The following is a 25574-nucleotide window of genomic DNA, read 5'->3' as shown; positions in this document are numbered from 1 at the left end:
GAAAAGAAACAGACATTTGAACTGCAGATGCTAAAAAAAAAACCTAAGGTGCTTTAGGTCATCCATGTGAAGCTGACTTCTGGTTCTGCACACAAAGGAATTCAAGCGCCCGTCACCTTTTCACATTCTGTTATGAAGCACTTTGGAAGTCAGATTGAAGGTCAAGATTTAAAAAGAAAACCAAAGGGGAGAGTAAGCCTGACTTATATAGCGGTTTGGGGGGAATTAAGTGTTAAGATAACTTGGTGTTACTGGTCCTTTAAAAAGGTTTAGGGGCAATGATCCTCACCTTAAAGGGATCCTGTCATCTGAAACATGTTGTTTTCAAAACGCATCAGTTAAAAGTGCTGCTCCAGCAGAATTCTGCACTGAAATCCATTTCTCAAAAGAGCAAACAGATTTTTTTATATTCAATTTTGAAATCTGATATGGGGCTAGACATTTTGTCAATTTCCCAGCTGCCTCTGGTCATGTGACTTGTGCCTGCACTTTAGGAGAGAAATGCTTTCTGTCAGGCTGCTGTTTTTTCTTCTCAATGTAACTGAATGTGTCTCAGTGGGACATAGGTTTTTTTACTATTGAGTGTTGTTCTTAGATCTACCAGGCAGCTGTTATCTTTTGTTAGGGAGCTGCTATCTGGTTACCTTCCCATTGTTCTTTTGTTTGGCTGCTGGGGGGGGGGAAGGGAGGGGGTGATATCACTCCAACTTGCAATACAGCAGTAAAGAGTGATTGAAGTTTATGAGAGCACAAGTCACATGATTGGCTGCAGCTGGGAAATTGACAATATGTCAAAATTGAAAAAAATCTGTTTGCTCTTTTGAGAAATGGATTTCAGTGCAGAATTCTGGATCAGCACTATTAACTGATTTATTTTGAAAAATACTGTTCCCATGACAGTATCCCTTTAAATAGAAGTCCCTCTCATGACCGTTATCCCATGTTCTATGACTTGACTGGGCGCTCACATGTTCCGTCAGCTCATGAAACATCAAGGCAACAGTTTCTATACAATTTATTGTTCCCAAGTTGTCCATTACATTATTGTCCATTAAGGGAGACTTTCAGTGCATGGCAGAAAAGCAAAGCTGTTTATGCTTAATGAATATAATATTATTATAGCTCTGTCAGTATGTCTTGCCTTTCATTTTTATCTTGCCGTTGTTGCACCGTAATTGTGCCAGAGTAATGGTAAAAAAAAAAACACAACTCCAACAACAATATTGTAGCTGCATTTGGGTGTGTAAATATTGAATAGGGTCTAGCTGACATTAATTCACTGTGATCCCCCTCACCCCACAGAAATTGAGAGGCAGTGATCCCTTCAATCCCTACAAACATCCAGCGACACAATGAACTGCCCCAAAACCTGAGGCAGAGGTTACAACCTGTACTAAACCTACAATACAAGTTGGCAACCCTGGGAATTTAGTTGCAGATCCAGTCAAGAGTCCACAACCCGCCACTAGAACCCATTACCACTTTCCCACGTTTGAATTTGCCGCTCCCGAATAGGTAAGTCGCAGTGGAGCGGTCACATGGTAAGATCACATGACCGTGACGTCAGGTCTTATCCTAGGAAAGGAACTAGCCGCTACCCTGCTGGCATTGCCCGGCACTGAATGGCATTTGCTTCCCCTAAGTATGTTTGTATATGTGAGTGTAGAGGAAGATGCGAGCAATAGTGTAATGTATAGCGCTGAGGTGCTTTGTTGTGTCAGTCTCCCTGGAGATACACTTGCAGCTCACGCTACACGAGCACAGGAGCCAATCACGGGTCTCGGAGGGAGAAAGAGGCGGGGACACAACTCAGGGTGCTGTGGGAATGGGCACAGTGGATAGGGCACGCTATGGGCACACAGAGCAAGGAAGGAAACATATAGGGAACTTGCACAGACCTCACAGGTTAGGGGTGTGAGGGCGGGGCCAAGAAAGAAATCAGGTGGGCAAGGCCACTAATAGAGAGAGGTGGCTGTGGGATGGATCACCTCCCAGGATGCGTTCTATGGATGTGACCATGTAAATAGGACTTGTGGCTGTGGGCGGGACCATCTGGCAAGTTGAGGGGTGTGTGGGCGGGATCGATTGACGGGATAGCGGTGTGTGGCCTCCGGAGGGAACATCTGAGAAGGGGGGGGGGGACTGGGCTGCTCCCGGGACATGCAGGATGGACGGGCGCTTCCACCGGGCCGCCAGGGATGGATTCCTGGACCTGCTAAAAGAGGCGACTCGGAGGGATCTGAACTCGCCGGACGAGGATGGCATGACCCCGACTCTATGGGCGGCCTATCATGGGCACCTGGGGGCACTGCGGGTCATCGTGAGCCGGGGGTGAGAACTGTTGCGTGTTCGTGTAGTTGTGCGTCCCTGTATGGGCGTGGCTACGTCCTCTCTATACATTACACTTACTGTATGTGTTTAGCCATCCAGTTACCTGCACCAGCTAGACTTTTAGCCATGATAGGACAGGGCCTCCCCAATTCTACCAACAACCCCCACCCACATCCCTGTTATCAGCTCACACATTGCCGGGGTCCCTCACAACTAGTAGAATGGGCTGGGGGGTCCCAAAGGTAACAAAATGCCTCTCCCCTCCCCACGCATGGTCGTGCCCAGTCTGTTGTATCTCTCACACTGTAGCCATCTCATGGGTAGTAATTACTGGATGTTAATAACACAACTAAAATGTCCAATTAATAGTCACTACTAAACAAAGTTGCTGATATTTAGATACCACTGCATCTTGCCAAGCAATGTTCCTAATGGAGTACTAGTTCCGCTTGATAGTAAAGAAGTTTGATGGCCAAGGGTATCATACAAGCAGATATTTGTGTGATCTGGTCGTTGGCCTTGGGACCTGCTTGGCAAGAATTACATCAGTCTACTGATACTGATTGGACAGATTGTTGGGCAGCCCCATACATGGGCTCCAAGCTTCCTACTGAGCCCCAAAGGCCTGTTTATATTGGGCAATGTTTTATCAGCTGCTGTGATACTTACTGCCATATCTTACTAACTGTTGTTACTGATGGATAGTTACTATTTGTCTATCTCTTTCGGTTGTCTCTTTACTCTGGTCATACGTGTTGTTAGGGAGCAAGAATCCTGGGTATGTGCTGTTATGAGTTGGATAATACAGGAGCTATTCATTTAGCATTAAATACATAGCTGTATTCATTGATTTTGTGCTGATTTGTAAAGGTCTCTGGGCCCTGACGTGTGCAAGAGAGGGGTCTCTAGGCTTGTGTCTGAGAGGGGAATGCTCTGGGCCCTGACACACAGTATGAGAGGAGGAGATCTCTAGGTCCTGACACTCTGTGTGATAGAGGGGGATCAGTGGGCCCTGACACAGTGCAAGAGAGGGGAATTTCATGGACCTGTCACTGTATGAGAGAGGGAAATCTCTGAGCCCTGACACTTTGTGTGAGAGAGGGAGATCTCTGAGCTCTGACACTCTGTGTCTGAGAGGAATGCTCTGTGCGAAAGTGGGAGCTCTCTAGGCCCTGACACTTTGTGTGAGAGAGGGGGGATGTCTGAGCCCAACACTGAAAGAGGGGAATGCTCTGGGCCCTAACACTCCATTTGAGAGAGATGGGTTTCTAGGATTTGTCACTGTCTCAGAGAGAAAATCTTTGGGCTCTGACTGTGCGAGAGAGGGGGATCTAAGGGCCCTGACACTCTGTATGAGAGAGGGGTGATTTCTGGGCCCTTTTACTCTGTATGAGAGAGGGGGATGATCTGGGCCCTGATGGTCTGTGTGAGAGAGGGGAATCTCTGACCCATAACACTCTGTACGGAAAAGGGGTATCTCGTGTCTGAGAAGGGAATGCTCTGGGCCCTGACACTATATACGAGAGAGGGGGGTCTCTGGGACCTTTCACTCTGTATGAGACAGCGGATTGCTCTAAGCCCTGACACTGTGTGTGAGAGAGAGGAATCTCTGGGACTTGTCACTCTGTATGAAAGGGGGGATCTCGGAGCCCTGACACTCTGTGTGAGAGAGGGGGATCCCTGGGCCCTGACACTTTGTGTGAGACAGGGGGGATCTCTGAGCCCTGACACTCTGTGTCTGAGAGTGGAGTGCTCTGGGCCCTGACACTCGGTGTGAGAGAGGGGGATCTCTGGGACCTGTCACTCTGTACGAGAGAGGGGGGGGATCTCTGAGCCCTGACACTCTGTGTGAGAGAGGGGGGATCTCTGAGCATTAAAACTCTGTGTGAGAGGGGTGGATCTCTGAGCCCTGACACTCTGTGTAATAGAGAGGGATAACTGGGCCCTGACACTCTGTGTGAGAGAGTGGGATCTCTGACACTGAAACTCTGTGTGAGGGGGGGATCTCTGAGTACTGGCACTCTGTGTGTGAGAGGAGGGTGCTCGGAACCCTGACACTCTGTGCAGGAGAGGGGGTCTCTGGGTCCTTACTCTTTGTGAGAAAGGGGGATTAGGTATCCAATAGTAAAATAGGCTCACAATTGTATTATCTAGTGAATAAAGTACCCCTTCTTGTAAAATATAAGGATATTATAAGTTACCGAGGTGTTTCATGACCATATAAAAACACGAGGCTGAAGGCCGAGTGTTTTTATACAGGTCATGGAACTCCTTGGTAACTTCTAATATCCTCATATTTTGCAACTGAGGGTACTTTATTTATTATAATACACAAATTTCAGTGAGTTATGTGACAGAAATGACATCAGAACTCACCGTTTATAACTGGTGACATCGGTACTCACTGTTTATAAGGATATACTACAAGATATTCATGGCTTTTGTGTATTATAAGTATATATTATTGTGCCTGTATATGTTGGACTAGGAAATCATAGAACTGAAGGTGAGGCCATTGATCAGAGGTACACTTGGATTCTTGTGGGCAGATAGATTAGTATTGATTCATACACAGCCCCAGCTGGATATCGATGGGCAGTAATGTTTTACATTCATCACCTGTCACGGGCCTCTAGTTCCCATATCCATATGTATTCTATACAGCCTCTTCCTTACTCACAACATTGCATGGCTTAGATTCTGTTAAATGGATTGAGTACACATGGATAGACTGCAGTTCGTAGTCCTAAGGTCCTTTTATGTGAAAGATCAGATCATATGTTTTTTGTACATTTTGCCCATTATTGAATGTCAATAGCTCAGTTTTAATGCCTTTCTCTGCTTTGGCCAGCATTTAGTCATTCCATCCTATTTAAAATAAATTCCACCAGTATTTTCTTAAAAAAAGAAAATCCAATGAATTGTAAGTTGGAGACTGCTGAATTTTGGGGTCATTCTCCTTGGTTTTCACCCACAGTGGTGCATTTTTCCTGTAATTACGGCTGTGTGTGGATTGAGCCTATTGCACTATTATCAGACAGACTGGTCGGGTGCAATCCATTTTACCAGCACTATACCTGCTGGCTGCATTCATAAATATACGTCAAAAAAAGTAGAAATTCCAGCCCGTGGAATTGATTCATTAAGGGCAGGACTACACGGCTGATTCCGCCGCGATCCGACGTGCTGCGCAAAATCGCAGGCGTCACGTCGGATGCGACGGAAACAAGGTAAGTAATGGCAGTGTCGGATCGTGTTGCATTGTTGATGCGACGCGACACGACTGTCGGATGCAGACGCAGCATCTGCATCCGACAATCGTATCGCGTTGCATCAACAATGCGTCACGATGCAACAATTGAATTACTTACCTTATTTCAGTCGCATCCAACGTGACGCCAGCGATTTTGCGCAGCACGTCGGATCGCGGCGGAATCGGCCGTGTAGTCCTGCCCTAAGAAGGCAACCATTGTTTTTTCTCAGTGACGTCAACACTTTGCTGTGTTCCCCAAAATCTTACCCAAAATGACAGCTCTGAAACAGAATTTAATGATAATGAGAAGGGCGCACTCCCCTCGTGTAAAATCTTCATAAACTATTTATTAATTGTAGATAAAATGCACTGACAATATTTGCAGGCATCAATAGCATATAACAACACAATTGGAAGATTCAATTTCCATCAATGTGCTTTCCAAAGATTCAAGTCCCAATACCAACGCAGATATCACTGCTGGATAGCGGAGCGACTTTTCTGCTTCTAGAAATATTTATGTCAAGAGGCATTATTATATTTATACACCTTGAGTGACGAAATGCATTGGTATTGGGACTTGAATCTTTGGAAAGCACATTGATGGAAATCAAACCTAATTGTGTTGTTATACGCTATTGATGTCCGCAAATATTGTAAGTGCATTTTATCTACAATTAATAAATTATTTATGAAGATTTTACATGAGGGGATTGTGCCCTTTTTATTATATATTTTTAGATCACTCACTAGCTTGACCGTCTGGTTCTTTTGAAGTGGCAGCACCCCATCAATTGATTGTTTGATAACATTATCCCTGATTGAGATCTGTTGGGACCACAGACTCCAACTTTAATTGGAACTTGTTTTTTTTTCCTTTTTTCTTAACCCCGTTTAAAGACTGTTATAAAGTGTCCCCTACTTACTTATAAAATGTAATGATAGGTTGATCTTTCCATTTGGATGGGCCCTATGGGATGTGATTGGTCTATCATTGTGGTATGTGATGCACGGGTCTTTTTGGCATTTTGTGCTGATTTCCAGGGAAAATTATTAGGCAAAAGTTCTATGGGGTTTTTTTTAACTGCAATCGTAATAGCAGGTGCATGCTCAGTTGCAACTTTTGGTTGATGCACCAGTATGGGCACAAAGTGGTGCCTTTTGGCAAGTTGCAATGGGCACAATTTTCTGAGCCAAAGAGCCTTGTGACAGGCCTCTAAAAACTTTTTGCCCCTCTTTTAAAAAAGTGTCTGGAGTCTGGCTGCCCTCTGCACCTTGTAATGCAATTGGAACCTGGTGCTGCAGAGTGTACCACATGCCGGACAAGTCTCCCTTGTCCTTACCATTTGCCTTAGGAACAAATAGTGGACTCCACTGCAGCCTACACTTGAATGTCTGGATGATGCAAGTGGTGCATGTGTGCTATCCCAGCATTTCCCTAATAAATGCAGCACTGCGGAATGCCCAACAACCGGATCCTAACGATGCCTTACGGGCGGTCGGATCGCGGGACCGCATCAACGAATAGATGCGGCCGCGATCCAACAGGATTTTTAGTCCCTTCCGATCGAGATCTGGCCGACTTTCGGCAGATCTCAATCGGGGAAGCCCATCCGGGGGCCTCGGTCTGTCGGCAGCTTTTATCGGCCCGTGTATGGCCACCTTTAGTTATCCTTGAAAGTCACTGTGTAATTATTTTGTTTATCCATTATTGGATCTTTTGATCTTTTCTGGTTAATGGCTCTGGTCTATGGGACAATGTTTATACAAGCAAAAGTAACAAATGATAGAACACCAATCATTCAGCGTATAAACAGTCCTACACCCAGATCACTTCCACCGGATTTTGAGGGACTTACCTTTTGAGAATTTGATTAATTTGCTTCAAATCAGAAACCCAATTCTACTGAAATACATGTATTTATGTGCAAATCAATAGCAGCAACAACTTGATGTTTTTCAGCAGCAACAACTAGATGTTTTTCAGCAGAATCAAGAAAGCAGCACATGCACAAATATAACCCCCATGTATGGTTCATTCTAGCTGAAGCACAGGGAGTTGTGAGGAATTAAGGCTCCTATGGGTGTCTCACACTCAGTATTGTGGTGCATTGTCACAATGAGCAGTAGTGCGTCCCGGATGGTCAAGCTCGGCTGCTTATGCTCAGTCCATTGAATTACTGATGGGAGAGGGATATAAATATCCTTCACGTTGGCATTTATGGGTCAGAAATAACTGCTGAAGATGGATGGATTAGCGGAGTTTGTGCAGATGAGGGGTGCTTTTTACATAGACACCCACGGGTGCAATTTAGATGCTGTCATATTGTGGCAGCTGCTCTTTCAGTTGTAAAGTTCATAATGGAAACAAAAGACTTCTTCAGTCCTCTAGCTTATTTCCCCCTTCTGGATGTTTTCCTTATTGAGTTATGAACATATGCCCCCAATGATCTCACGCAGGTAAATAAGTGATGGCAATATGACAATTTGGGTCTCTATAATCGTTTTACATCATTATAACAAAGCTAATGGCACATGTACATGTACCATTTCTCCACTGACATAATTCAGCAGCAGAGAAACATCTGATATCCCCACACACCTTCTACCATTCACTGGATACTGCTTTTTACTTCTTACAGGCAATTGTCAGCTCCAAAAATCTACACTGGCACAAGGCAATGACAGCTGGAGGCAATGACAGCTGGATAACTTCATATATGACTGTATAATTGAATGGGGGGCATTGTGTATCGGGGGGGAAATCTGTGGACATTGACTGTGCAAAATCTGATCTACCCCAGCAAAGCAATGTTTTTGTGCACCCCTAGACTTGTGACTGGTGCAGCTCTTTGCCCCTCCAGAATGTAGAAAGTATGCATGTTGGTGGCCTATGGGTTGTGTGTGATGTGCAAGTAGGAGCTCTGCATATGCCAATCCCCTCTACTCACCTCCTTCCTAAGATTCCCTTGAAGCACAGTGCACTGCCCTGCGAGCCTTGGACCACTATGTGAGTATTTGAGTGCTTGAATTAGCCCCTTAAAGGAACAGTAACACCAAAAACTGAAAGTGTTTTAAAATAATGACCGTATAATGTACTATTGCCCTGCACTGCTTCAGAAGCTCAACAATAGTTTATATAAACAAGTTGCTGTGTAGATATGGGGGCAGCCATTCAAAACTTAAAAAGGAGAAAAGGCACAGGATACACAGCAGAAAACATCAGCTCTGTAGTATACAATGGGATTCTTCAGAAGTATCTGTTATCAACTGTGTATCCTTTTTCGGGATGCACCAAATCCAGGATTCGGCCTTTTTCAGCAGGATTCGGCCAAATCCTTCTGCCTGGCCGAACCGAATCCAAATCCTAATTTCCATACGCAAATTAGGGTCGGGGAGAGAAATCGCATGACTTTTAGTCACAAAACAAGGAAGTAAAAATGTTTTCCCCTTCCCATCCCTAATTTGCATATGCAAATTAGGATTTGGTTCAGTATTCCGCCAAATCTTTTGCAAGGGATTCGGGGGTTCAGCCGAATCCAAAATAGTGGATTTGGTGCATCCCTAATTATTTTGTCATTCCTTTTTTTTAACACTTTCATTTTTTTTAGTGTTACTGTTCCTTTAAAGTGTTGAAGCCTCACTGATCCTGCTCTGAGTTTAAGTGCTAAGGACTGGGTTGGTGGGGAGGGGTCACACAAGTTCTATGCAGTTGCCAAGTGGTAATCTCCACAGCAGAGCCCACAAAGAAATCCATTAGATCTCCTTCCTGAATGACATAATGGATCTGTGAGTCATGGGACTACAACAGGTATGAGACCTGTTATACAGAATGCTCTGGACCTGGGGTTTTCCAGATAATGGATCTTTCTGTAATCTGGATCTTTATACCTTAAATCTACTAGAAAATCATGTAAACATTAAAGGGGAACTATTGCGAAAATGAAAATTTAATATATGCTTCAACATACTGAAATATATAGATCTAATATATCTTATAGGGGGCTCATTTTGCCTAGAAGATGTATCAGAGCTCATTCTATTAAAATAACCAGACATCGTGTGCAAAAGGTTGTTTGTACTGGAATCAGTTATTTGAGTGAGCTCTATTTCATCTGCTAGGAAAAGGAGCCCCCCTATAAGATATATTGGACCTAACTGAATATCTGACACCCAAATCCGACATGAAGAGAGAATGAAGAGAAACAGATGCTGAGAGAGGGATAGTGAAGCTAAACTTGATTATTTCAGAAACAATGCAGAATATTTAATTGATTGTATTTAGAAAGTTTCTTATTTCAGTATGCTGAAGCTTATATTTTAATTTTCACGATAGTTGCCCTTTAAATAAACCCAATAGGCTGGTTTTGCTTCCAATAAGGATTATTTATATCTTAGTTTGGATCAAGTACAAGCTACTGTTTTATTATTACAGAGAAAAAAGGAAATCATTTTTAAAATTTTGGATAAAATGGAGTCTATGGGAGCCATTCCGTGATTCGGAGGATTCTGGATAACTGAGCCCATACCTGTACGTTTGCACTGCAACCCCTTTAAGTAAATGAAGCCCATTGTTTTCAGGACTCCATAATACACTCCACTATTAAAGGTGGCAGGAAGTGTAGAGTGTTGTAGTTTCACAATGTGTGCAAGTTGTACCTCCATGCTGCAATGAGTGAGTGTATGTAGATGTTAACGAGTACTGAGGTTGTCCCTGGCACACGCGTGTAAGTGTGTGTGACTCACGCTGCTCACGTCTGAGCTCAGTTACATTCCTTCTTCTCACTAACCCAACAGCATTAATGATTCATGTGCATGAAAGAGTAATACGGCAACGCTGGGGTGAAAGGCCACACACTGGGGAGAGGGACCTGCAAGCCTAGTACTCAAGCACCCCACAACCCTGCACTCACTCTATTGTGCTCTGCCATATAGCAGCACTCCGGTATTGTTGAAAATAGTGAAAAACTTTACTCAAATGCCATAGGAACGTTTCGGGCTACGCAGGCCCTTTGTCAAGCCATTAATTAACAGTGTCTAAATGTGCTTAAATACCCACAACAGGGAGGAGTCACACCATTCCACCTCCATATTACCCATGATTCACAGTGAGCTATTTTCATGCCAAATCACATTCAATATACCAAATTATCCCATATGTTAAGTGTCTCATACTCATGAGTATGAGACACTTAACATATGGGATAATAATATGGAGGTGAAATGGTGTGACTCCTCCATGTTGTGGATATTTCAGCACATTTAGACACTATTAATTAATGGCTTGACAAAGGGCCTGCGTAGCCCGAAACGTTGCCTATGGCATTTGAGTAAAGTTTTTCACTATTTTCAACAATTCAGGAGTGCTGCTGCTTTATTAGATATATGCATATTTTGCCCTGGCAGGGGGTACGGCTTGCACCCGGGACTGCAAGGAGCCTAATCTGCTTTTGAAGCACACTTCAACTACATTTGCTGCCATATTTTTATATTCTTTGTCTCTTATTCCCTAGTTCCAGTACAGGTATGGGACCTGTTATCCAGAACGCTCGGGACCTGGGGTTTTCCAGTTAATGAATTTTTCCGTAATATGGATCCCAATACCTTAATTTTACTAGAAAAGGATTTAAGCATTAAATAAACCAAATAGGCTGGATTTTCTTCCAATATTAAGGATTATTTATGTCTTCGTTTGGATCAAGTACAAGCTACTATTTTATTATTACAGAGAACAAGGAAATCATTTTTAAAAAGTTGGATTATTTGGATAAACTTGTCTGTGAGAGACAGCCTTTCTGTAATTCAGAGCTTTCTGGATAACAGGTTTTCAGATAACGGATTGCCTACCTACAACTGTGTAATGTAGCACTCAACCTCCTCTGCCTTCCCTTCCATGCACTTGTTCATTCTCTTCTTTTCCTTTTGCACATCTTAAAACAGAGACCGCAATGGAACCTATATGCAAAGCAACACATTTTATAATGGGACTCTAAACACAAATGTAATTTGGGGAATCGAATAAAGAGGTTGGTCACCCTTTAAATAATTTTTAGTATGATGTATAGAGTGAAATTCCGAGACAAGTTGCAATTGGTTTTAATTCACTGTTATTTGTGGTTTTTGAGTTATTTAGCTTTTCAGCAGCTTTCCAGTTTGCAATTTCAGCAATGTGGTTGCTAGGGCCCACATTACCCTAGCAACCATGCAATGATTTGAATGACAGACCGGGATATGAATAGGAGAGGCCTGAATACAAAGACGAGTAATAAAAAGTAGCAATAAAAATACATTTGTAGCTTAAAGGTGGCCATACACGGGCCGATAAAAGCTGTCGACAGACCGAGTCGGCAGCTTATTGGCCCGTGTATGGGGCCCTCCGACGGGCTTCCCCGATCGATATCTGGCCAAAAGTCGGCCAGAAGTCGATCGGAGGGGACTAAAAATCCGGTCGGATCGTGCCCGATTCTGTTTGTTGATGCGGTCCCGCAATCCGACCGCCCGTTAGCCATCGTTAGGATCCGATCATTGGGCCCTAGGGCCCACGATCAGATCAGCCCGATATTGCCCACCTCAAGATCCGCTTGTTTCCGAGTGTTGACCACTCCCTCTTTTAAACCACACCCATTCAAACCACACCCTGTTATCGCAAGAACTTTTAAAACCATGTCCACATTAATGGTGGTAACACAACAAAAAAACCAAATGGTTGGTGCTCACTGCAGGGATTTGACTCATCACTTATATGTGAAAAATGTAAGTGTACCATTAAATATACCATAAACATACCCTTAAATTCATATGCTGCCTCCCCTGTGGATAACACTGCAACCCCCTCCCCCCCGTACATGAATAAACACCTTAGGGGCCCCTAACACCAATGTCCAACTGCTTACAAACCCTACCAGTCTCACGTTTTGCAGGGTAGAGTCCAGCAGTGGGGTTGGGTTCCCGGGGGTTACCCGCAAAAATTGCGGGTCGAAGTTCTGGGTGCAGGTATAGATGCGGGTTGGCAGTTCTGCAGGCCGCGGGTCTTCTCAATAGCGATTTTTAATCCTTTTTTCTGATCTCGTCTACTTCAGATGATGTCACTTCCATTTAATAATAACAGCACTTCCTGATTCTTGATGGTTAGTGGGTCTGGGTTGCGGATAAGGTACTTGCGGGTCCAAGCGGGTAAGAATACAGTTCCGAGTTGCGGATTGCAGGTAGCGGGTACGGGTTGGGTACGGGTTTCAAAAAATGGACCTGAGAGTAGAGAGTACAGAGTAGGGCAGGCAGAGTATGACATACACAGGGAGCATAGGGCAGGGAGAGTATGACATACACAGGGAGCATAGGGCAGACAGAGTATGGCACACACAGGAGCATAGGGCAGGCAGAGTATGGCACACACAGGGAGCATAGGGCAGGCAGAGTATGGCACACACAGGGAACATAGGGCAGGCAGAGTATGGCACACAGGGAGCATAGGGCAGGCAGAGTATGGCACACACAGGGAGCATAGGGCAGGCAGAGTGTGGCACACACAGGGAACATAGGGCAGGCAGAGTATGGCACACACAGGGAGCATAGGGCAGGCAGAGTATGGCACACACAGGGAGCATAGGGCAGGCAGAGTATGGCACACACAGGGAGCATAGGGCAGGCAGAGTATGGTACACACAGGGAGCATAGGGCAGGCAGAGTATGCCACACACACAGTGTGCATAGGGCAGGCAGAGTATGCCACACACACGGGGAGCATAGGGCAGGCAGAGTATGACATACACAGGGAGCATAGGGCAGGCAGAGTATGGTACACACAGGGAGCATAGTGAAGGCAGAGGATGGCACACACACACACAGAGCATAGGGAAGATATTGTATGACACACACAGAAGCACGGGGCAGGCAGAGTAGAGCAGTAGAAAGGGAAACCAATCAGGACTCTTAAGATGGACGGTTCATAGTGTGCTATATGCAGTTTGTCTGAGGTGGGAACAATGTAGGCACTTTCAGTCTTGGTCTGAGCAGTGAACATTGCAGGGTTTAGGACTGTGAACAGTGAAGGAGCTTACAGTCTGAATTTGATGTGTAAACAATGCAAGTGCCAGTTAATCTCAGTACTGATACCTTTTAAAGCTTACACAAGGTAAGGAATCACAGCAGGCCAGATGAGGTCCTTGGGCTGCCAGTTGGAAAGCCCTGAGTTAAACCATAATCCATCCATCTCTGGTTTATATTAAAAAACAAAACAAAAAAGCAGTTACATATGGACAGATGTTTATTTTGACAGCTGAATAAGCAGTTCAGTTTGGCTACTCGTAGTTTGAGCAGCCCAATCTGAAACCTCTGGAGTTGGGTCAGGCTGTTGTTTTATAAGGTACAGGCGGGTGGGGGTCCTGGCTACTAACGAGTGCACCAGAGTCCTCCAGCATCCCCCCTCCAAATACATATTGACTCCTGTTCCACCCAACCCTTTTGGTGATATCAGGACTCACTCTATAACTAATGAGGAGTCTATAACTAGGCGATGTTGTTACCCACTATGACACAATAAATCATACCTCTTTATATTTATCCGGAGTGCCGCCTGGAATATTTTTCTTGGTTCTATAACTAATGCCTATAAAGTTGAGGGCAGGTTGACTATTCATTGTCCGATACAAGCCCCAGTTCAGTCATCTGATGTTGGGCATTATTATTACTGAGAGGGCCTGTTACAGACACAGCTGGTAGGTGCTGCTTATTGGAATAATTGGCTGTCAAGTGAAGTTGCAGGATCCTGGCACATGGCCATTGCGGCATCAACGAATAAGCTGGATTTTAGTCCAACCCAGATCCTTTTTAACTTTTTGTCCCATATATACTTGCTCCACTAGAAACCCTTGCCTCCTCCTCTGATTAGTTACCAGCTGCCCACATTTAGATGCTACTTTTATACCATATGAATAAATAATGGAGCATTGCCCCAAATGTTAAAAGTTTTAAGCAAGAAACTGTCATGTTGCTGCATATGAATATAAATCATTTTTGCGTTTGTGCCCCAATTCCATTGTGCACATGTATCTCACATAATGATGTATTAGCATTTCACCTACAACGTGGTTGGCTTAATGGCTCCCAAGCCTGATTAATATGGCTGCACAAACTCGCCAATTCAACCTTTTCCTCCCTAAAATGTTTGGCGTACTTGTTCTTAATCCCTTCATTATTTTCATAACCGTGAAGCATAAACAATAAAGGACGTGCCTGCCGGAGAACGGGTTGTTTCATTAGCGTTTCCCAAGCAGCCCTGTGGGTAATTCTAGGCTGCGAGGGCTGGCAATTAATAAATCCGTTGAAGCGTTGTTAATGTGCATTTAATGAAACACTTCCAGGGAAATGGGGGATAGAATATCCGAACGGTCTTGGCATTGTGTGCCTGAGGAACCCATCAAGTGAACTCATTAAGATACAATAGAGTAGTGTCATTCACGGATATGTATAATGCTTTCACTCCGTTGTTCTGGATTCATAGAGCTCATGTCATATAATATGCTTTATAGCGCCCCACACTGGCACAACAGAGTATTTGTTAAGCAAATACATATAGCAATTATGAGCTTTTATTCAAGCAGTTTAGTCATTTGCAGTCAGTATTGGGAGGCTAGAATAGCAACCAATATTCTGCCTATGAATACAGTGCTGCCTGTGCTTGGGGCAGGAGATGCACATAAGTGTTTCTCCTCCTAATTTGTACTTTAAGTGCGTTGTAAGGTGCAAACCCAGACAAAAGTGCTGGGGGAGTCAATGAGCATTATGGGGCACGTTTTAGCAATTTTGGGGCCTAAGTAATTGACCCCTTTTGTGTAGAGAGCTTAAAAGACAAGGAAAGCACTATTCACAGAGGGTTGGCAAAATGATAGGCATTCCCCCAATAAATAGGATCCATTATCTGTAAACCTGTTATCCAGAAAGCTTCGAATTGCGGAAAGGCTATCTTCCATAGGCTCCATTATAATCAAATAATCCAAATGATTAAACACTATTTCCTTTTTCTCAGTAATAAAACAGTACCTCATACTTGATCCAAACTAGGAATATAATTAATCCTTATTGGAGGTAAAACCAGCCTATTGGGTTTGTTTAAATTATTTTCTAGCAGACTTAAGGTATGAATTTACAAAATGAAATTATGGAAAGATCCATTGTCTGGAAACCCCAGATCCCAAACATTCTTGGTAACTAGTCCCATACCTGTAGAATCAACAGATTTCTTCTACGGTCCAGGAGAAAATGCATCTGCCCAGGGAGTTTTAATTTCAGTGCCGCAGTGCCATATAGTCTGATTTAAGGTGACCATACACAGGCAGATTTAAGATACCGATTGAGGTCCTTTAGACCGATTCAGCAGTTTATTTGCCTGGGTATGGGTCCCTCTGACAGGCCGCCCCTACCGACAGCCAAACAAAAATAGATATCCATCGGGCAGTTTTGATTTTCTGCGTGAGGACCCTGATGGCTAGATGATGCGGTCCTTGTCCCGGCAAAGGCCATTCATTACTGTAATCCGATTGTTTGGCCCTACGGCCGAACGACTGGATTAGCCCAATGTTTCCTTGCCTTTGGTGGGCAAATCGAGAGAAATATCCGCTCATTTGGTGACCTCATTAAACGAGCGGATCTTATAGACCTTTAGATGTAACAATTATGTTAATTTTCCGTACAGACATTTACAGCTGATTCGTCAGAAATAGAGTTATAAACAATAGAATTGTACCTGTATCTGATTCAGCAGTAAACCGTGGGCAATATTCGGGCGCCTCAAAATTTTACTATCTCCCCAATCGACAAGCCGACCGATATCCAAGTCTTCTGCCAATATCGGTTGGCTCATCTCCCGCCATACACGCACTGAATATCGTATGAAACAAAGTCTGTGCAAATATGGCCAATTTAAGATTTAGCTTTGCACATGCGGAGTAACACGAAGCCACAAAATTTTACACAACTGCTTGATAAGATGGGGCTGTGATTCAAACTTCCCCAGACTGGTGCAGTATTTTCTTACCACTAGCCTATGGCACAAACCTTGCAATTCTATTCACGTAGGCACCCCCACATTTATCTGTCACAGGGATTCTGAACCTATGGGTCAGGACCCAATAATAAATAATCCATAATATTTAGAGTGGGCCTCAGTGATCTTCTACAATACAGTACAATATTGTCCTACAATAGAGTCAATGCATAGCTGTTTCTAAATCTAGTTTAAATGAGTCATTAAGTTGATTCTCCCAACTTAGTTGGGGTCCCCAATATAGATGTTTATAAATGCTATGTGTCTATAATGTGGCAGCAAGTAAGTATCACTATTATAGCAGTGTACTCTCTCTTTTCAAGCCAAATATTGTCTCTTTGGTTGCACAGCGAATCTTCTCACCTGCATTCCAGTCCATAAGGACATTGTTGATCTCCACCCCTTTCATCATACAACAGAAATCACCATACACTTCCCCTCCCAGTGTTATCTCTGTCCCAGTGCTGATCTAGCAACTAAGTCATGCCTTAAAACCTCTTATTTCTTCTTTTCAGGGGGGATCCAGATAAAGGCGATATTTGGGGGAACACTCCTCTGCACGTGGCTGCTGCCAATGGACATTTAAACTGCCTTTCCTTCCTGGTGTCTTTTGGAGCCAACATCTGGTGTTTGGACAATGACTACCATACTCCACTGGACATGGCAGCTACAAAGGGTCACATGGAGTGTGTCCGCTATTTGGACTCAATCGCGGCCAAGCAAACCGGCCTCAACCCTAAATTGGTGAGTAAGTTAAAGGAACGGGCCTTCAGGGAGGCTGAGAAGCGGATCCGCGATTGCGCCAAGCTGCAGCGCAAGCACCATGAACGTATGGAACGCCGATATCGAAGGGACATGTCTGACCATTCAGACACCATGAGCTTCTCCAGCTTCTCAAGGTATTGAGAGGGGATGTTAAACTCCTTATTAAAGAATACACCTCTGCCCTTATCATTTATAGCCAGAACATCTCTAAAAACACAATTTCTTGTCTTCTCTCTCCAACAGCTCAGTGAGCCAGCGTTACCCCAGTGCCACAATGCTTTCCACCATGCCATATTCTCATGCTGCGGGCACCACCAAAGGCAAGACAAAGATACAGAAGAAACTAGAGAAAAGGAAACAGACAGATGGAATGTTCAAGATCTATGAAGATGGCAGAAAGAGTGTGCGCTCACTCTCAGGGCTGCAGCTTGGTAATGATGTTATGTTTGTCAAGCAGGGCACATATGCCAGCCCCAGGGAGAGAGGGCGCCAATACCTCCGGGACGTGTTCTTGCCAGAGGAAGACTCCCTCTCCCGAGCCATTAGTGATCCTGGACTTCATGGAGGTGATTCTGCTCATTCAGAAGTCAGCACAGACTCTGGACATGATTCTCTGTTTACCAGACCGGGTCTTGGTACTATGGTGTTTAGAAGGAACTATCTGAGCAGTGGCCTGTTTGGGATGGGGAGAGACGAGGGGAATGGACTTCAAACTGGGGTGGGTGAGGAAGTTAAATTGCGCAGCCGATTAAAGCGATCACCAAGCCTGGATGACAGTATTGGCAGTGCAGGGAGTCTGGTGGTTAGAAATGAGCGGGAGTTGCACTGGGAGGAAGAGGAATTGAGGCTGGATGATGATGAAGACCCAGATACCAGCCCACTGGAGACTTTCCTGGCCTCTCTTCAGATGTTTGACCTGGTTTGTGTATTACAGGATGAGAAGATTGATCTAGCAGCCCTTACTCTGTGCTCTGACCATGACCTGAAGAGCATAGGTATCCCTCTGGGACCACGCAAGAAGATCATGGATGGGGTCCAGCGAAGGAAGCAGGTGATAGAAAGACCCTCTACCATGGGAGACACTGAGTTGTAAGTAATTTACTGACTTATACTGTGATAGAGGGAGCTCAGAGTTAAAGCAGATAAGTCCGTAATGTAATATGCTTTCTCCCTGTCTGTTGAATTTGTTTCTAAGCTTGATAATGTTTTATATTATCTCTGTACAGGCTATGAGCAAACATAGACAGCTGTTCCTACTGAATTGTTCTCAGTACAAGTGAATACATACGCTGACATAGTTTTATGGTATTTCTGTGTATTAGCGAAGAGTGCAAGGCCGTGCAAACTTATAAAGTGGTAATTCACAGTCATTTAATCACCACTGAAATGCCAAACTGAACTGCCCATCGCTACAGTTGTACATCTCCAGAGGCTTTAAAACAAAACAGCAGCTCCAGTTTTGTTATTCAGCTATTTATTGGCCATTGATGTTTCCTGGTATATTATTAATATCACTAATGCTTAATGGGTTAGAAACTGTAATTAAAATAACATGGGGTGTACTCTGACTTGTTCTTCTTTTCTTTTGTCATCACAGATAATAGAGTGTACAGAGCAGGACCCCAGACTTCCTAATGGCCACTCATCGGGTTAATGACTGTCATGCTCCTTCCATGCCATAACCAGTGCCACTTTAGGGGAAGCTGCCCCAAACCTCACTGTTTTTTTTTCTGCTGCCAAGACTACCTAAACCTTCCCGTATGTGAGGCACAGGGGAGATGTAGTTCTTCTTGTGAAAAAGCTGAGAGGCAGAATCAGGTGATGCTGAGTCTGTCTCAACCACCATGACCCTTTCTGGACATGGACACTTCAGTTGGCTCAACATCATCTCTTCTGGACATAGGCTCCTTCTGGATACACTTCATGAACCGTTAGTCTAATGGCCAAATGTATTCAAAGTTCTAGAAAAATAAAGTTAACTTGATATTGTTTCAACTTCATTTTGAGTGTACCTTGATATCAGGCAACATTGGGAGGCACCCCATTCACATTGAAAAGGAAAGTCCTCCGCTAGTTCTCATGCACACACTAAGAATTTTGGTTTTTTGTCCCATCGCTATATAGGGAAGACACATGAAGCTATACACTAATAGCTTACTTTCTGTTTAGGGAAAAATATCATGGCTTCTCCCATCTTTATATAAGATCAAAGATGCCAAGCAGGAAGGTATGGTGCACCCAATAAGCTACAGACTCATGTTTACTGACTTTTTAGGGTAAAAATGTTCAGTATAACTTCATAATTTCTCTCTCTGACCCTTTTCCATCAGATGCCATCTGAATTTTGTATAATAGGGAAAGTTATCTCTTTGTATTCCAAAGGTGAAGATTATCCTTCTAAGCAACTGCATAGGAAGTCATTCACCCTGCACCATGAATTATTGAACCTGTATTAAGGGTGAATTCCACTTCCTCTGTTGTATGACACTTTATGATGTAACACCATTACTCATGGTGATATAAGCCTTTCCTATTGAGTGTCTGCCATCTTGTGGCTGCCGGTCTCCCTTACTCATGTTATTCTGATATTACAATAGCATGGCAACCGGATCACTCACTGGGCTGGTTTCTAGATGGGTATCTGGTTTATTATAGGAATCTGCAAATTGTCTCCCAGCTTTGTCAGAGACTGTTGGTTGAACATTGTACATCAACCATATTGGGTTGTAACATGTCAAAATGAGCAACTCCTGTTTTGCTTTGGTTGATTGATGAGATGCAACATACCACATACTGCTGAATGTGAACCTATCTGTTCCACTTATATATATCTCTTTTTTTGTTGTTTTGCTCATATTGTATAAATGTTTGTGTGACTGGTTATAATGACCCATGTGCTTGTCCTTTGCATGTGAGTAACCATGGATGTCTGTTCCCACACTGTTCAATATTTTATATATCATATATATAATATTGCAACTTCAGGATTGGGGGGGGTTCAGCCTGAGACCCAGTTTATGTTTTTATGTATATGATAATTTTGGGTGGATTCAGATCTAGAGTAGATATACTCCATGGAACAAATGAACCACACAAGTTAACCTCTGGGTTCTGACTGCGCTCTGCACCTAGTGCTGGATTGGTAATCTGGAGCTAGATGCAGAGAAATTCGATTGTAGGCAGGCACCGCTCCGGAACACCAAAGGCAAAAAAATAGGAGAACCCAGAAGCCCAAAATTTAAATAATACAAAAAAAATCTTTATTTTACATTATGTTTGGGCTCCTGGATTCTCCTATTTTTTTTTTGCCTTTGGTTTTCCGGAGTGGTGCATGCCTACAATCGAATTTCTGTGTATTACTCCCCTTTGCTGAAGGTCTGGGGCATGAGCACCCAAACCGACCGTGGAAAGCGGTAATCTTATCCTATAATCCAAGATTCATGCCTCTTATTTTTTGGAAATATGCATACTTTAATTAGCTATATGCAGAGCCCAGCATCAGCAGTTGCAAGGCAACCCTGTCCTTACCCCCTGCCATAGGACAGGTGGTAAGTGCATGGTTCATTCCAGCTTGCGCCTTACATCAGAAGAACACACAAATCAGGGAATGCTTACGGCTGTTGCTTTTCCCCATAAATCACTATCAAGTTACATGCAATTTTTCATTGAACCAATGCAGAAGGCCAAACAATGCAGCTGTGCATGAGGCATCATACCTCAGTTCTGCAAGATCTGGAAGTCCATGGCGTTACCATTCATCCTTTTATTTGTAAACATTCAATATTTTATCAGCATATTCTTAGTATGCATGTCTGTTGTTGTGTATAAGAGCTATTTTCTATATACTTGTCTGTGTTTTTATAATGTGGAGTGTATACACCAAGGCAATACACATTTGCTATTGGTTCAGTTCAGTAACAATCTCCCCACAAAAATCTTGCAGAACTTTATTTACATAAATAGCAGATATAAGTACATAACACTTGGCTCACATAGTCCCTTACATTTTGTTGGCTAACCTAGAGGACTGTTTGTTAGTTTGGCAACTTTGTCCAGATTGGCTAGTGAAGGCCCAGATTTAGTCTTCTTCAAAAAAATTATTTCTTGATGCCAAACAACTTTACCAAAACATTTGGGGATATATTTATTAAAGAGTGAAGTCTGGCATTACCACAGTCCCCTAGAGTGAAAGTCTGCCGCTCTCCATTCATTTCTATGGTATTTTTAAAAGAGTAATTATAAATGGGTGAAAGAGAAAGTTCACCCTTTGATAAATATGCCTTTAAAAATCCCATAGAAATGGATGGACAGAGGCGGTATTTCACTCTAGTGGACTGAGCGATCTCCAACTTCACTCTTTGATAAATATACCCCTTACTCATAGGTCTCTTCATGCAGATCCTGGTTAGAAAGTTGACTCCGCTCAGCCACAGAGAGATGTGATGCCAGTGATTTGCAACTGCCTGACATTATTCCATGTATGTCCAATGCAGGTTGGGATGTTTAATGCAGGTTGGGATTTCACTAAGGTTTTAAAGAAATGTTGTGCCTCCTTTATTCGGTACAAATGAGATCTTACCTAAGTCAAGCAAGTCCTTTTAGTTGGAGCCCAACTACATCCATTAATTTGGTGGTGTAAGAGATAGTCATTATAATATGTAAAGTTTCAGTAGAATACATGTTATGGTCAAACCTGGTACTGAACTGAATGCAAGTTGGGTTGGTAAAGCACAAACAGCCTTTTGTACAGGACATATTGTAAAAATGGAAAACGTGAATAGGGATATAACGTGGCAACGGTGAAGAACCATGAAATCGGAATTATTTTTCTCGGATATGGAAACAGCCATTGAATGTGAGGAGCAGGGACAAGACAAAGGGATTATGACATACAAGTATATGTAGGCCATTGGATAGGAAGGATGCAGTGGACAGACTTTAGGTTTAGTTTTGGGAGGTTAAATTGGAGGGGGAATTTAAAGGGGACCAGGCAAGTTAATTTTATTTCTTTGGAAAGAAAGGTTAAGCAAGTTATATGGTCACACATTTATTTTAAGTGAATTGGGCTCAAGCTCATAAAGTGGTTTTAACTTTACTTTAAGGCAGAGGTTTCCAGTGTGTGGGGCTGTCCCTATGGGGTGGTATGGAGTGGGCTCAGCCTAAAGACCAGTTAGGGTGGTCTATGAAGATTCTCATTTATCCAAGTCATGATATACAGTATCTACTAGAATAACGTCATCTGGACATTTACAGTCTTTCTTAAAAACGTTTCACCACTCATCCAAGTGGCTTCTTCAGTTCAACTGAAGTGCTAGGGTAATCCCTGGCATTTAAACCCTTGCTTCACAACAATTCACACTTCCAGTCATGTACATTGGAAGATTAACACCTGCCTAAATGAATATCATGGTACCACTGTGTCTGGATCACACTTTCACACATCTGTGAGTTTCAGACAACACCTTACTGACGTGCCATGGAACCATTATTATCAGATGTCTGTGACTACCCTCAAGGGTTTAAATGGCGGGATTTCCCTACCACTTCATTTGAACCAAAGTGGTGAAACGTTTTCAAGAAAAAAAGAGGCACATGTATTAAAGCTATTTAGTAAGTTTGGGTATAGAGCAGGGGTCCCCAACCTTTTTCCACCTGTGAGCAACATTCCGATGTAAAAAGAGTTGGGGAGCAACACAAGCATGAAAAATGTTCCTAGGTGGTGCCATATAAGGGCTGTGATTGACTACTGGTAGCCCCTATGCGGACTGGTAGCCTACTGGAGCCTCTGTTTGGCAGTACATCTGTTTTTTATGCAACTAAAACCTGCTTCCAAGCCAGGAATTCAAAAACTAGCACCTGCTTTGAGGCCACTGAGAGCAACATGTTGCTCACGAGCTACTGGTTGGCGATCACTAATCATAGAGCATAGTAAACATAGTAATAGCATGCTGGAGTCCTCTAGTGACCAAACAGAGGTAAAGGCAAATAACTTCAAAAAAATCTCCAAAGCATGCTGATAAATTTAAAAAAGTACAAATTTATTACATCTTATAAAACATCTAATAAACGCCTCATGGCGCCATGAGGGGTTTATTTGATGTTTTGTAAGGTGAAACAAATGTGTACTTTTTTTAAATTTATCAGCATGCTTTGTACAATTATTAAAGGTTGAATTTATGTGAGTTTTTTAAAACTCTATTAAATAAATTCAAACATACTCAAAATTCAACGGGGGGTTATTTATAAAAAAAATTCCTGAACTGAAAACTTGAATCGAATTCGACTTAACTTGATTCGAGTTTTTTCTCCAAAAATGTCCAAATTGGTTCCTGGACCTCTCCCATTGACTTCTACATGAACTCAGCAGGTTTAAGGTGGCGAATAGTCAAATTTGAGTTCTTAAAGTGCCAGAGTGTGATAAATGTCGAAATTTGAATTCTAATTAAAAACTCGAATCGAGTATGGGTAATTCACAATTCAAATTTGAGTTTTGACCGTAAAGAAAACTAACATTTTCAATTTGAACACCCTATTATATCTGCACAAACAAGAAAAACCACGGCTCTATCAAAGTGTGAAATGCTCAACAACTCATAGTAAAAAACAAAGCTCATCTGATATAAAAATTGAACTGGGTGCAAAGCCCCAGCTCCGTCTTTAAGGGGTTCAGTCGTCATTGCAAATTAAATCAGACAGTATAAGCATTATTCACACTGATGATGATAGGTGGCCAGGGTGCAGTGCCCCAAACCCGTAGCTTCGTGAGGATGCTCCTCACTAAGATTTTTTTTATATAGTTTTAAAAATTTTTTAGTGAGGAGCATCCTCATGTCATATCCTTTTTTAAGGTTTAAATATGTGTAACAATTTGCTTTGAATTTGTGCCTATGATTACGTATCTCTAGATACGAAACACGTTAGGACATCTGTTTTTAACCTATGGAATAAAGATCGAAATTTTTATCAAAATTGGTATGTCGCAGGAGTGCGTGCTCATTTCGGGATCTTCTTAATATATCTGCTCCTAAATGTCCAGTTGCCTTTGACTTAATTCTACTGGATACCAGTTAGGGTGAGATTTAGGAAGAATGCCCTAGATAAACCAGAAAGTCCAGCTTGAAAGTCAATTGGGGTGAAAACATATTTGCTGCCCTAGATATTCTTCACTGTTGTGTAATGTGTTCTTTGGATGTGAGTAAGCATTATACATATATATATCGGTGTGTGTAACATTCTAGCCTCCTGTTAATGATACCATTAGCCATACAGAGAACACACCAACCATTATTACAGCATGCTCATCTTCAGCTGTCTAGACAACAATGAGCACTGACATTAGTCATCTGTCAGGCCAGTATCAGAAAGAGCTACAAGGTCATCATGTATGAATGTGCACTGCCACAGGGCCGCTTTAGTTTTGCCCTATATAGTTAATCAGTCCAAACCCTAGCAAGCATGAGCTGAAAAATACTAGTAGAGAAGGTCTCCAGTATACTTGATATGCTTGTAGGCATCAAGTTAAGTCAGCATTGTCCAAATGAAGACCTGTAGGACACTTATAATGGCCCTCATGTTCTTATGGTCCTCGGCACACCCAAGGATTTTGGAGACTTCAGTCAATGACATCGAGACTCTACTATAATTCAGGAAATTCAGGCCACTCTATGGAAAAGGTTGGGCAGCACTGAAATAAGCAAACACTAGTCAGGCTTAAAATACTGTAAAGTCTACTCTAGTCCGTATTTATTGTATAGTTTTATAGTTTCAACTGTTGCTGCTCATCTTCAGTTAACCCCCTTCCTTTATTTATGTTTTGTATACATGGGCGTATGGATGTGGATTGCATACACCCCTTGTATATATGAATGGTGGTACACAATGTATAGTACACAATAACTATGTACACTATTTCTGTATGTATATAGGCAAGGTTTTTTTTTTTTGTGACCCATAAATCTTGACTATGCATAATGTATTAATAAACATACGTGGAGAGTTTTCAGCATTATTCAACATTATAATATGCAGGATGGCACATCATACAATGTGCAGTTTGTTTTATTACAACATGGAAATTGAATAAATTATTTTAATCACTATTGTCTCTGAGTCCATGCTACACCCTCCCTTCTCCTCAATGACTCCTTGTTATACTCCACCCCTCTTACTAAGAGGAGGCCTCCC

At 42.8% G+C, this 25574-nt stretch overlaps 1 protein-coding gene across 2 annotated transcripts; it reads left to right on the top strand.

Moving 5' to 3' along the window:
* The first annotated feature begins 1599 nt into the window (after positions 1-1599).
* Positions 1600-19385, top strand: ush1g.S (Usher syndrome 1G (autosomal recessive) S homeolog). Of its 2 annotated transcripts, XM_018238502.2 has the most exons (4): positions 1603-2331; positions 17141-17524; positions 17634-18479; positions 18988-19385. In XM_018238502.2, exons 1-4 carry the CDS (start codon positions 2168-2170, stop codon positions 18989-18991), a joined length of 1398 nt encoding a protein of 465 aa, XP_018093991.1. In that variant the 5' UTR covers positions 1603-2167; the 3' UTR covers positions 18992-19385. The 2 variants fall into 2 exon arrangements, with proteins under 2 accessions (XP_018093992.1, XP_018093991.1); XM_018238503.2 differs by lacking the exon at positions 18988-19385 and having other exon boundaries at positions 1600-2331; positions 17634-18483.
* Positions 19386-25574: the final 6189 nt, after the last annotated feature.

This window comes from Xenopus laevis, chromosome 9_10S, assembly GCF_017654675.1.
Source record: "Xenopus laevis strain J_2021 chromosome 9_10S, Xenopus_laevis_v10.1, whole genome shotgun sequence".
Lineage (NCBI taxonomy): Eukaryota > Metazoa > Chordata > Amphibia > Anura > Pipidae > Xenopus > Xenopus laevis.
The sequence above is the reverse complement of the archived record's forward strand: the minus strand, read 5'-3'. Positions and strand labels throughout refer to the sequence as shown.